The following is a 13,980-nucleotide window of genomic DNA, read 5'->3' on the forward strand; positions in this document are numbered from 1 at the left end:
GAAAAAGAAGATCAACACCATGAACACTAAAATGACAACAAACTCACAACTATCAACAACTGAATCTAAAAAATAAAAACAAAAACTAAGCAAACAGCTAGAACAGGAACAGAATCATAGGTGTGGGGATCATTTGCAGAGTTATCAGCTGGGAAGGGGAAGGGGAAGAAATGGGTAAATGGTGCAGGGACTAAGAAGCATAATTGGTTGTTACAAAATAGGGGAAGTTAAGAATAATATAGGAAAGGGTGAAACCAAAGAATTTATATGCATGACCTGTGGACATGAACTAAGGGGGTCAGATTGCTGGGGGGTATGAGGGTACTGGGGAGAGGGGAGCAAAGTGAAAAGAAATTGGGACTACTGTAACAACATAATCAATAAAATATACTTTCAAAAAATACACACATAGGCAATTAGTGTAGAGAAGTGCTATGACACTCCTAAGTTTTTTCTATAATAAGATTTTAAAGTGAAGTATAAGTGTGCTTTTTGCATGTTAATTTGAGGTCTGTGTTTATTAACTAGAGGTTGGATTGATAACAGTGCCCTTCACAGAGGGTGATGTATACCTAAACTGATTTTGTTTGCAGACAGGATTTTGCCTCAGTTACTTCCGTTACTGATTTCTCAGTAGATGATATAGTTTTGGAGGATGCCTACACTGCAGAAATTATAAAGAATGGGGAAGATAATAGGTATTACTTGCTTAGATTTTTGCTTAAGGTTTGAAAGCATCACTTCTTTAAATAGTTGGTCTCTGAATCTCTCGAATGCAGGTGTCACTTTCTTCACACTATGTGCTATATATTTATTGACATGTGACAACTGTGGCTTTACATGATAATTTTAGGTTTGAATGTACCATGCCTTTGTTTTTCAGACAGTACCCTTCTTGCCAAGCTTCAAAGCTTTTCTTTCCCCTTGGCAGTGGTGGTACCAGTTTTTGACTGATTGCTTCAAACAAATACCAATTACTGTAGATTCATGTGTGCTTCCCAAGACTCATTTTGTAGGAAACATTTGGAATTCTTTTTCCATATATATTAACCTGAATGTGTTCACTTCAGATGTTAGGTTTCTCTGTTTTGCCAAAATCTTAAAATTCTTTTCCACTAATGCATATTGACTCAGCATTTTCAACAGGAAAAAATTTTATCTGTCTGGGAAGCCAGTCATTTGCCTATGAAATAACTGCCTCACTTTGAGATATAATTTAAATAGCACATGGTGTGAAGTAGTAGGAAAGATAGTCCTTCAAAAGAGCTTCTTTCACAAAAAACATTGCATTCCCCTCATTAAATTATGTTTGCCCCAAGGTCTAAACCTTCATTATGGATTTCCCAGCTCATCCAGTATAGAAGGAGGCTCAGGTTTACTCATTTTTTTTAAAGTATATTTTATTGATTATAGTGTTACAAAAGTTCCAGTTTTTTCCCCTTTGCTCCCCTCCACCCAGCACTGCCCCTACCTCAGCAACCCCCCCCAAGTCCATGCCCATGAGTCATACATACAAACTCTCCTGCTTCACCCTTTCATATGTTCTTCTTCTACTTTTTTAAATAAATAAATGATTAATTAATCATTTTAACAATAAAAAATAATCCCTCCCTCTCAGACTTAAGTCCCTTTATAATCTTATAAAGGACAATGGGCGAAGGTCTCGAGCTCCTCTAGCTGCTTCAAGCTGGACACGGTCGTCGTCCTACCTACCCTTGGGTCCAGAAATCCCTAATAAGAGCGGGGGTGTGGAGGGGAGGGTAGCCTTCCCACATGGGGAAGGATCGTGCAGACTCCAGGTCAGTTGGCTGTCCCCGGACAACGGCGTGCTTGGTTTAACAGGCTGGCGTCCTTGTTGTATTCTGGGGGCAACAGATTTGGCAACAGGGTTGAAAGACATCATTCAATCCATAACCACTAGATAACAGAAGGCAGGGATTAATTTTTCAATGTTCCACATTAGGGAAAAGAAGGGCTTCTTCGGAGGAAGGTGTGCCAGGCACATCTCATCTGTCCAAAACCCTTTTGCCCGTTATACTTAGTTTGGGCTGAGGGAAATATTTTAGGTTTCCCCCCTTCTCAGACCTCTGGGCCCGTTCTGTCCAAGCCATTAGGATAGAAAAGAAAAACCAGTTTTAAAGTGAAGCCCACAGAGCACCCCATACTTCACCAACCCAGCCACTTAGTTCAGCCAATCCATTGAGTCTCAGGAGGCAGCGCTGCAGACAGGATTAAGTGAGGCCTATACGTACAGACAACCACTCAAGTAATGAGATCATAGGCTTATGCCCTATTAAAACAGAAAACACATGTTAATTTATGTAACATAACCCACAAACAAGTCTCTAAATCTGTAAGACTGTCTTATTGGAAAGACACCCAGTTGCAAGGCATTTGACGTTCTTCTTGCCTGTAAATTAAACATCTTTGATGATACCACAGACATAGTTTAACTTTCAAATGAAAACATTTTAAATGAAAAGAAACTTTAAAGACGGTTAGCTGCACTACTATAAACTCTTAATGAATAGAAAGCACATTGTCTGCTTGCCAGTTTACTTAAACATAATTTGGACATTTTGACTCAAATTTCTGCATATTCTTAAATGATCCATTTTCCTTTTCGAAATGATGAATAGCTACTATGTGGCCTCTGTAAAGGCAAAGGGAAGATGAGATGAAATGATTATCTCTCAGTTTCTGATAATAGCAGATATAAAACAGTATACAAAATGTCCACTTAAATTTAAAGGCTGTAACTTGTAGAATATAACACTACTACTCTACATTTTTATAATACTATTTGTGGAAAGGTTCATGATAGCATCCATAATAAGACCTTAAGTAACTGAGTATTTAAGTGCTCTACCTAAGATGTTTTGTACATAGTGCTAAGCATTGTGGGGAGTTTAGGGAAAAGTGACGTGATCCCTATCCTAAGGAAGCTTTAATGAAGGTATCTTTTATTTCTATAACAGTGTGTTAGAATTAGGGTCGTGTGTGTATACAAACATGAACACGTGTTGGAGTATTTATGATTAGATGCAGATAATTAAAATGTGAGACTGTGTTATAAGCATTGAGTTCAGAGAGGAGAGTTGAAGTGATTTATTTCTATTTGGAGTGATGAGGGACTGTTTAAGATCAAAACAGCATTTAAGCAGGGTTTTGAAAGGATGGTTAGGATTTCAGGAGGAGTCTAATAAACCAGCAACTTGATACAGTAAAAATAAATAAATAAAAATTCAGAGTTCCTAGTTCTACATCAGCCATTCACTTACTAAATAAGCAAATTCAGCCAGATTACTTAATTCCTCTGATCACCAGTTTCCTCAAATATAAAATGGGAATTAGAGCAGGGGGCAGGGTTGAAGGATCAAGAGAAAAAAAAAAGAGAAAGAACTCATGGATAGGGACAACATTGTGGTGATTGTGGGGGAGAGGGGGTGGAGATAGAAGAGGATATGGGTTAAATAGCAATGGAAAAAATACAATAAAAAATAATGTATAATAAAAATAAATAAGAATTAGAGTAATAGTTACATAGGGGTTTTAGGAAGATTAAGTGAGATACTGTAATATGAACATGCTTTATAAACTGTAAAGGGCTGTACAACTGTTAGTAAATTTTATAGTAAATATTGAGGATGACATGAACCCAAAACATAAAATTTGAAAACCAGTAAACCACATAGCCTAGAGCAGAAAATGTGTGAAGGTGACTATGATTATTGATTCACCCATACACTTCCTTACTTGGGAAAATAATTAACTAGCAAAGCCTGTCATGATTTATGTTGCCCTTCTTTCCCTCAAAAGATCATTTTAAAGGCCTTTAAAATCTTCGTGGGAAACTTGTGCGAGTTGAATATTTAATTCTATTAAAATTATATAAACATGCAGCGTTAATTTTCAGGTAAACTGCTTTAATAGAGACTATAATATTCAACAAAGTTAGCTAAGGGATCTTGCAAAGTATATTTTTTAGAGAACATTGTCTATCATAAGAGTGCTTGGTTTCAAGAACAAGTCTCCATATTCTTGGGTAGATCTGAACTGCTCCTTTGATTAAGAGAACAGGGTGTGAATTATTTAAGCTACTTCCAGGAACCACTGTATCTCATTTTTTAAAAGAAAGATAACCCTTGTCTGATGGGGTGTCAGAGAATTGATTCACGTTCTTTGTTATACATAAATTTTATTTTTTAAATGTGGTTGGGAATATTCAATATTCAGTAAATTTTTCAAAAAAAGAACAGAGGGAGAGCTTGGGCATAAAAGACATTTTGAATTCTACTGTGAATATTATGCCACTTGCTATTGTCTGGTCTTGGAATCTGTTTTTCTGGACTCCAGAGAAATAGGATTGGAATTACTTTTCTCAAGGCAAGAAACTTGGAAAACAGCATGTTATTTGAACACTAACCTTTAGTCATTATAAAAGCTTTGTGAGAAAAAAAAATTCTGAATCCTACTAGTGGGGTCATTCTATTTTGGTAAATATTCTAAATTCTCTCTTCTTTTACAGACTATCTTGCTAATCACGGCCGGTTGAATGAGTCTGAGGCCAGGCGAAAATTCTGGCAAATCCTGTCTGCTGTTGATTACTGTCATGGTCGGAAGATTGTGCACCGTGACCTGAAGGCTGAAAATCTCCTGCTGGATAACAACATGAATATCAAAATAGCAGGTAACTGGGACACAGCTGGCTCTGACATCATCAGTTGTGAGCCATTCTGCTGGGTTTATGCAGAAACAGAAGTAGAGGCAGAGATCTGGGTGCATTTCTACTGATTACGTCAAGCTTTCTCCAAAAACAAGTGTATTTTATTCATTTCCTTAGAAGGGAAATCAGTTCATTATTAACATACAGAGGGGCAGGGCTACAGCTGGTGTCTCATTTGTATCTTCAGTCTGATTTGTGTCCAGGTCCATTTGTGGGGCTCTGCTGGAGGACAGGGACTGGTGGTTCTAGAGCAGCAGTGCACTATACCCTGCTCCTAATTTTGGCTTGGTGGCTGCACTGAGGTTACAGACAGGAAAAAGAAAAAGGAGGAATGTAGAATGATACAGGAGAAACAGATAGGCAAAGATCAGAGTATGAAGGGTCTCAAGTGCCATGAAAAAGATTTTGGAGTTTATTCTGCAGGTCATTAGAAGTCTCACCTATTGAAAATTTTAGGGTGGGGACAGGGGTGAAGTGGAGTTGGGATGACAATTGAGATTTACATGTTAGAAAGATGTGTCTCTCTGGCAGCAAAGATAGGTGGGAGATGTGGATAAGACTAAAGACAGGAAGATTAATGAGGCATCGAATGCAGTAGTCCAATTAAGAAAATGCGGGTCTGAACTAGAACAGCAGCAATAGACGTTAAAAGTGTTGGACAGAGTGGGGGTTATTTTGGTTGCAGTTTTGAAGAAGGTAAGGGGACTGAAGCAGAAGTTTAACAGATTGCAGATGCTGGTATTTTGTTCTAGGATTAAGAAAAGGGAACAGAGTGGTTGACTAGATAAGTTAGATATTCACTGGAGAAAGTTTAGGGAGAAAACAACTCATTGGAGTATAAAATGTAAGTTAAAAGCCTCTAGGGGAAAAAGAAAGCCTCTGATTGTTCATATAACTGGTTTATGTCTATGCCATTTCCCATTAGTTTCTGTCCTGAGCATTTTAAGGAAAATAAATAATTAATTTTTACCTTCTTTACTTTAACTTTTATTTACTTTAATTTCAACAATTAAACTGAAATGCCAATGTTGCATATGTTACAGGGAGGTAATGGATTCAGGATTGCCTGAATAAGACAAAGTGTTTAATAAAACAAAGTTAATTTGTTAAATTCCCATTTTATATATATAAAGATTTATATTGATTTGTCATTTCTGTTTTGAAAACGCAAGCCACTTTGTTAGTGTTTCCATAGTTTCTCATGTGTGTTCATTTCTCCCATTTGTGGGTTTTTATTCCTTCTTCTGGCCCCTTCCTTCGGTTTCATTCATTTCACTCCTTTTGCCAACCTTCTGTAATGCATGTCGCTGGAATTTTTGTGTACTTCTCTTTGAAAACATCTGCTGCCCCAAAATTGCTCTCTTCAAAGAACACTCTTGATTTTTGAAGTCCTTAACTCTTTAGAAAGAAGGGAAACCACTGCTTCACCTTTGCATTCATTTATCACCGAAAGAAAAAATTCACAAAACAATGCCTCAGAGGAGTTTTGGGAGTGTTTTCAGGAGGTATATGCTCTGGGAATTACAAAGTGTTCTGTCACTAACTTCTCAAAAGAAAATGTCCAAGTAGAACTAAAGAAACTCGTAAACAAAATATACTCAGTGTTTCCTGACTATAATATGTCTACTATAATATGGGTAGGTAAACTCGGTATTTCTGATGTCATTATGAGATGTCTAGTTTTTTGTTTGTTTTTTATTTTTGTCTTTGAATATCTAAACTGCAAGTCCTTCTCATTTTTATCTAGAGGACAGGTTAAATGTCCGAGACATAAAGTTGTTCTCTCTGGTTAGACAGTGTAACAGTTAACATTTAGGCACTTGTATCATTTAATCTTCACAGCAACCCTAGGAGCTGCTTAGCTCTAGCCAGTTTTTAGATGAGAAAACTGAAATACAAAAAGATTAAATAACTTGCTAAGGTAACTCAGATAATAAGTAACAGACCCTGGAATTCAAACCTAGGTCTCTCTGACAGGGTCTGTGTTTTTTCCACTACACCATGTTGCAATTTCCAAGCATTGTCAGTTATCCATCAGGGCGTATTCACTAACCGCATTTTAGGTCCCAACATTCTGTATTTATACATTTAGTGTTCTTTATTTTATACCTCACAAGTATAGGCACATGTACACACACACCCAGTGTACATAAATCATGCAAATGCCTTCTTGCACACATTTCTTTTCTGTCATCCTCCCCACCATTTACCCAAATTTTAGTAAATGTTTATTAAGCATCTACTGTGCTCCTAAACTAAGTCCTGGAGATGCAAATATTTCAAGACAAAACAACGGCAATACAGGAAAGCTCAACTCTGCTGTCACCTCAAGGAATTAATCCAGAACCAGGCCTTTGAGTAAATACAACACAAAAAGGTAACTGCTGTAAAGGCTAGAAGAAAGACTGACTCTGCCTGGAAGAAATTATTGGCTAAGACTTGCTTAAGAAGAAAGCATTTGTGGTGCAATAGGGGGAGAATGGATTGAGCGGGTGAGGTATGGATGGCAGTTCTGAGCAGATGTACAAAGGCAGGCAGGCCAGAAAACTCAGGATGAAGGGAAACTACAGAGCAGAGCTGGTGGGATGTAGGTGCAGATGAGGAATGATAGGAAGAGAGCCTGCAAAGACAGGCAGAGCCAGACCAGGAAGGGTTCTCCTGCCACCAAGAGCTTAGATGTGTTCCAGGAACAACACATCTAAGAATTTCTCCAGGATATTTATTTGTATCCATAGATTTTATAACATTTTTATGGCCCTGCTTTCCTTTAAAAACATCATCTTCTGATTTCATAGGATTCTTCCTGAATTTAAGAAATCTGAGCACAACTAGGAAAGATGGGGCTACATGGAAAAATTGCAAGAACCCAGAGTAAAATATAAAATTATTCCCTTAAATTATACTTTCTCTGTTTATTCTACTTACGATCTTTTTAATTGCTAAGTGGGCCATCTTATATGTTGAAATTTCATTCTTGCAAACCAAAACTTGGTTTAAATTAAAATGTCTCTGTTTAGAAAACAGAAAATGACAGTTTATTTTAATAAATACAGAAATGTGGCTTTGAAATCAGCGTCTTAATTCATTCTCCTCCAGTGCGTAAAGATGTCAGACACTGATGAGCCATACACTCATCCACACCTGTGTGTGCTCATTGCCTCAACTATGAGACCTCCAGCCTTTGCAGAATACAAGAGGACATTCGGAGTAAGGCAGAATACGAAGAAATATTGGCTTTCATTAGTATTAGCAAATGCAGTACTATTTCCTCCTAGCTATTTTTGCTATAAACAGGTAAAGAGCATTTAGTTTTATTCTTTAATTTTTCTAATCTGAGGTACTTACAATAAATACTTAGATAAGGATAAAAATTATGAATTATTTAGAGGAAGTTTTCACAGATACCACAGTTCAAGCAAGGCTTCACACAAAGAATGTGGAATTTGATATCAGACAGTACAGATGCAAATCCTGGCTGTGCGATCTTGGGCTAATTATTTAACCTCACTGAGCCTAGGTTTCTGTATTTGTTAGGCAGCGATTACTATATTCTTTAGTTACATTGTAGGGATTAGTGAAGGTAGCAGTATGGGCTGTAGAGCCAGGCCATCTGGGTTTGGATCCTGGCTCTGGCACTCACTTGCTGCATAACCTTGGACACATTACCTAACCTCTCTGTCCTCAGTTTCCTTATCTGTAAGGAGGGAATAATAGAAGTTCATATCTTACAGTGGTTACTGGTTAATATTTGTAAAATACTTAGAACAGCGCCTGATACATAGTGTTATTTAAATGTTAAATAAATTGTTATTGGAACCATGTAACACTCGATTAAAGTAGCTATTATTTGTAGTCAATGTATAATTGATTCCATGTGAAAACAAATCTTGAAATTTTTGATAGCTATATAACCCCTGCACCATGTTTTTTTGTTTGTTTGTTTGTTTTTTTATTACCAAGTCCTTAAAGTCCTGTTAATACAAATCCCAGAGGAACAAGGAAAGTTTATCATTTAAATTCTAAATTATATCTGCTTGATGCAAATTAATTTTTTTTCCTGAGGGAACTTCAGTGTAATTAGTAATATGTAATGAGTCTCATGAATCTGACCTGTGCATCCCAAGTCCCTTGTATTTAGCCAAAAAAACCTATGCATCCTTTCTGAGTTGACCCATGATTTCTGAGTGGCCCATCATCTCCCATTATTGCTTCTAACAATTATCCTGCTCACTAAAAAGACCTTGAGACAGGTTTCTGTATATAAAATTCCAGTTTTGGACCCTGAACCAAAGAAGAGTTGGGGAGCTTGAGACAGATTTCATTGGTAAAATATTTATTAGAAGCCTTCCATTTGTTATCCTCTTGCCACTAGTGTTAGGTAAAATGTGAAAAAAACAGCTTTGCCTCAGCAAATACGATGAGACCTTGTTTTTATCCTTCAAGCCTACTTAGCCTTAGCAGCACATTAAGCCTAAAATATGGAAGAGAGCTTAGAGGGTTTTGTTTTATTTTGTTTTGTTACCCACCCATCCCCCACCCCCTGTCTCTGCCTCATAACTCCATTTAGGCTAAGTAAGATGATTTATTTGCTTCTTAGCTCACTGAATTCTCATTGGACAAATAGATGTCTCATACTGGTCAGCAAGATCACATTTTATCTCTGCTGTGTTGATTGTTTTTGTGCCCTCCTGTCAGGTAGGGAGGAAGTGACTGATGTTTGGAAGTGGACTGTGAAGCTGGCCTTTTCTTGCTGGTTGGCAACAAAGTGCATTGATGTCAGTGTTGGCTGGTGGGTCAGCTTCAACTCTACCACTTGCCTACCTTTCATTTCCTCATAATTGTCTTCTTCACGTCTGTTATAATAATTACAAAAGAAGTGTAACTCTTCAGTGAGGCTACATATCTGAATTCTACTGGTAATTTTAGAAACAAGGATAATTTAACCCTAAAACCATCTGCTGCTCTGTAGGAGCACTTTTTAAATTATAAATTAAACCGTATAACACGCTGCTGGAGTTTAAAAATTGCCTTGGTTTTGTTCATTCCTAGAAATTGTTTACCTTTTAGCTTGAAAGACTAGTTTTCAATGTTTTGTTTGCTTTTTTCTTTTCTAAAAAATGACTTAGTTTACCTAATGACTTCTTCTAATTGATCTTTCTGTCATTAATTAAAAATTCAGAAAGTATTTAGTAATTATAATCATTTTGCAGCAATAAACAGTGACAAGCTGTTTAACATACTCCATCTCTTTCTCACAGCCTCTGTTTTATTCTCTATTTCCTGGCTACTCAAAGTGTGGTCTGGGGACTGGCAGCATAACCATCACTTTAGAGCTTGGTAGAAATGCAAAATCTCACCCTGACCAGTGTGGCTCAGTTGGTTGGAGTGTCGACCTGCAAAGTGAAAGGTCACCAGTTCAACTCCCAGTCAGAGCACATTCCTGGGTTGCAGGTTTGGTCCCCAGTCGGGACACATGCAAGAGGCAACTGATTGATGTTCCTCTCTCACATGAATGTTTCTGTCCCTTTCTTTCTCCCACCCATCCCCTCTCTCTAAAAATAAATTTTAAAAATCTTAAAAGAAAAGAAAGAAATACAGAATCTCAAGCCCAACTCTAGACTTACTGCATCAGAATCTGCATTTTAGCAGATTCCCCAGGTGGTTTGTATGCACCCTAATGTTTGATCTGTTTTACTCCCAACACACGACACAGAATTCTCTTAATATGCTTGATTTCCATCAGACAGTAAGCATCGGAAGCAACTTATTTCCCTCTGTATGAGGATAATTTGTGTAATTTAATGGTAACACTAATGATAATTGGTTTTTGTTATCAAGAAGATACAGGTTAATCAGTCACTTTCAAAATATAAAACAGAAAACAATAATAGCAGTTCTAACACTGTTTTCAAATATGTTCATGGTCTGTTACTAGTTAGATAGGAGGTAATTAGAGGATTCAACTTTTTTTTTTAATATGCTTTATTGATTATGCTATTACAGTTGTCCCAATTTCTTTTCCCTTTGTTCTCCTCCACCCAGTGACCACCCTCCCTCCAGTTGCCCCCCCACCTTAGTCCATGCCCATTGGTTGTGCATATAGTTCTTCTCAACATCTTCCTGTCTACTCCACTCCCTCCTACTATGCTTCTTAATTCCTATACCATCTCCCTCCCATTCCCCCTTTCCCCCTCCCTGCTGACCTCCCCCCGTAATATTCCCCATGCCTATAGTTCTTTTTCCACTCTTGTTGCCTACTTAGATTGCCTTTGTTTCAATTCCTTAGCTTCTGTTGTTGGTTCTTGTGATACAGTTTTCATTTTAATGTTCATAGTTTTGATCCTCTTTCTCCTAAACAAGTCCCTTTAACATTTCATATAATAGTGGTTTGGATCTGATGAACTCCTTCAGTTTTACTTTGTCCTGGAAGCACTTTCTCTGCCCTTCTATTCTGAATGACAGCTTCACTGGATAGAGTAATCGTGGTGGTAGGTTTTTGCTTTTCATTACTTTGAATATTTCTTGCCAGTCCCTTCTTGCCTGCAGAGTTTCTTTTGAGAAATCAGCTGATAGTCTTATTGGGACCCCTTTGTACGTAATTCTTTTCTTCTCTCCTGCTGCTTTTAAGATTCTCTCTTTTATCTTTAATTTTTGACATTTTGATTATAATGTGTCTTGGTGTGGTTCTCCCTGGGTCCTGTTTTTTTGGAACTCTCTGTACTTCCTGGACCTGTAAGTCTATTTCCTTCCCCAAGTTAGGGAAGTTCTGCTTCATTATTTTTTCACATAATTTTTCAATTTCTTGTTATTCTTCTTCACCTTCTGACAACCCTGCGATTTGGATATTGGCCCACTTAGAGCTTTCCCATAGGTTTCTGAGCCTCTCATTTTCCTCACTTTTTGTTTTCTCTTTCTGCACTGGTTGACTGTTCCTTCCCTATGTTCCGATTTGTTAATTTGATCCCTGGTTTTCTTTTCCTCTCCACTAGTTTCGTATGTGTTTTCATTCATTTCAGTAATACTAGTCTTCATTCCTTCCCTGTCTTGTTTAAGATTTGCTGTTAGGTCTGTAAGCATTTGCATAACCAAAGCTCTGAAGTGTGCCTCAGAAAGATTTCCTATCTGCTGCTTCGTTAGATTAGATATTTGCTGACTAGTCAGCTGCGTCGCTGGGATCTCTATCATAATCTGTGTCATCCTGACAGTTTTGTGTTTACCTTTGCTTCCTGGGTGGGGCTGTCACAGCTCCTACGCTATAGGGGGCAGTGCCCTGTGCACTCGTCACTAAGGAGCGACCCTTCTCACCACACTGTGGCATTTTGTGTGGGGGCAGGGGTCCAAGATGGATTCCTGCCATTCACTCTCCACTGAGAGACCAGGAGCCTCCTCCTCCGTCCCCACCCCCTCCAGCCCTCACAGTCCAAGGCAATGGGAGTCTGCCTTCCCCAGCATTGGAATCGTGAGCTGATGGGTCTGGCCTGCAGCTGGGGGTGCTCCCCAGGCGCTTCTTACCTGCCCTTAAATACAGGTGTCTGCTTACTGCTGACCCGCCGCCGTTGCTGCAGCTGCAGCTGCAGCTGCCAGCACAGCTTGACCTCTCTGCCTCAGCTTCGCGCCTCCTACCCGTCTGGACTAGCGCCACTTTTTTATAACTTCATATGTTGGACTTCCATGTAGCTTTATTTTCTGGAACTTCTGGTTATTTCTGGTTTTGTGGTACAGTAGTTCCTCTCTATATCGTGGTTCACTTATCATGGCCTCACTGTATCACGGGATTTTTAAAAATATTATATTTAATTATTTATCACGGATTTTTCGCTATATTGCAGGATTTCGCAGTACTATATACGTATGTTAAAGTTACATAGGTTTAAGAGTGTAGAATATGTTTTAAGAACATAAGTAGTGTTTATAAAAATGTGGAAAAGGTTAATAAGGGAGTGGGAAAGGTTAATAAGGGACTGGGAATGGTTTATAAATGTGTGGGAAGGGTTTATAAAGCCTTAAATTATATATAAATACTAAAATAAATGTAAAGTTTCTACTTGGCAGATTTTCACCTGTCACGAGGGGGTCTAGAACGTAATACCCGCGATCAGTGAGGGACTGCTGTAGTTGTATTCCTTCTTAATTGTGGAGGGAGACAGAGCATGTAAGTCTAGGCCTCCATCTTGGCCAGAAGTCCTAGGGGATTCAACTTTTGAGATTTAACTTTCCGTGAGAGTCAGTCAACAGTAATTTATCTTTTTTGTTGTTAAATACTCTACCCCAAACCGTCTCTTTTATAAACATTTTAGGTCACACAGAAACACAGCAAATATGGCAATATAAGAAAATCTCAAAATTATTGTTAGAGTAGGACCTTGGAGTACATGACTTAGTGTCATAGGGCTGGGGAGCATGGATCATCTTCACATGAAAATGACAAGATATGTCTGTTTAACACATCATGCATTCTTAAAATGAATATAGATTCCTAAAGTGAATATCAGTATATATTTCTGAGATTTACTTTGTATACATCTTAATTATTCCCATTTGCTTATTAGGGTACTGTTTACACAGCATCTAATAGTGTAAAGAAGAGAAAGCGCTCACTTGTCAAGGTCTGCTGGCCGAGGGGTAAATTAGAAAATCTCTCTATTTGATGTAAAGGACTTTTCCTGGCTTTATGACAGCCTTCCTTCCAATTTAAAGTTAGATTAAATTTCTTGGGCTTGTGGTATTCTTGGAACATCTGTGATACAGTGAAAAAGAACACCTGGCTTGGAGTTCAAAGAGCTGTATTTGAATACTGTCTAAGCCACTTGGAGCTAAAGACACTTGGGCAAGTCAGTTAACCACTTTGAACTTCAGTTTCCCCCTTTGTAAGGTGAGGACTGTTATACCTCACAGGGCTGTCATTATGGTTACATGAGATAATAAATGCAGAAATGCCGAGTGTGTAATGCTTAACCCAAAGTAGGGATGACATTATGTTTTTGGATTTTATTAGACCATGTTGAAGGACTAGTTGTCACTTTGTTTCTAAAACTTATGGCTTCAGATTGAATTTTCTTAAAATTGAGATGCTAAAAGATTTTTTTAGAAGATGTCTCTTTTTCCTTCTATGTTCAAGAAATGTTTTAAATCATGGTTGATCTGACAAATTCAAGGTACAATATTGTAACCAAACAAAAACAGAGGTTCAGCTGCCTGTCACCACAGAAGCCAAACTGATGAGGCAGATAGTGGTGCAAAAGTAAAGAGGTTTT

The 13,980-nt window shown here is 37.9% G+C and overlaps 1 protein-coding gene across 1 annotated transcript in view; it reads left to right on the forward strand.

The window, feature by feature from the left end:
* The window catches only part of SIK2 (salt inducible kinase 2), a 129,035-nt gene that overhangs the window by 76,232 nt on the left and 38,823 nt on the right, over positions 1–13,980 (forward strand). Inside the window, exon 4 of the mRNA XM_090265912.1 lies at positions 4,529–4,690. Within this exon, the coding sequence (XP_090122038.1) occupies positions 4,529–4,690 (162 nt within the window). The remainder of the gene's footprint in view (positions 1–4,528; positions 4,691–13,980) is intronic.

Source organism: Furipterus horrens, unplaced genomic scaffold (genome assembly GCF_987537825.1).
Source record: "Furipterus horrens unplaced genomic scaffold, mFurHor1.1.pri manual_scaffold_2, whole genome shotgun sequence".
NCBI lineage: Eukaryota > Metazoa > Chordata > Mammalia > Chiroptera > Furipteridae > Furipterus > Furipterus horrens.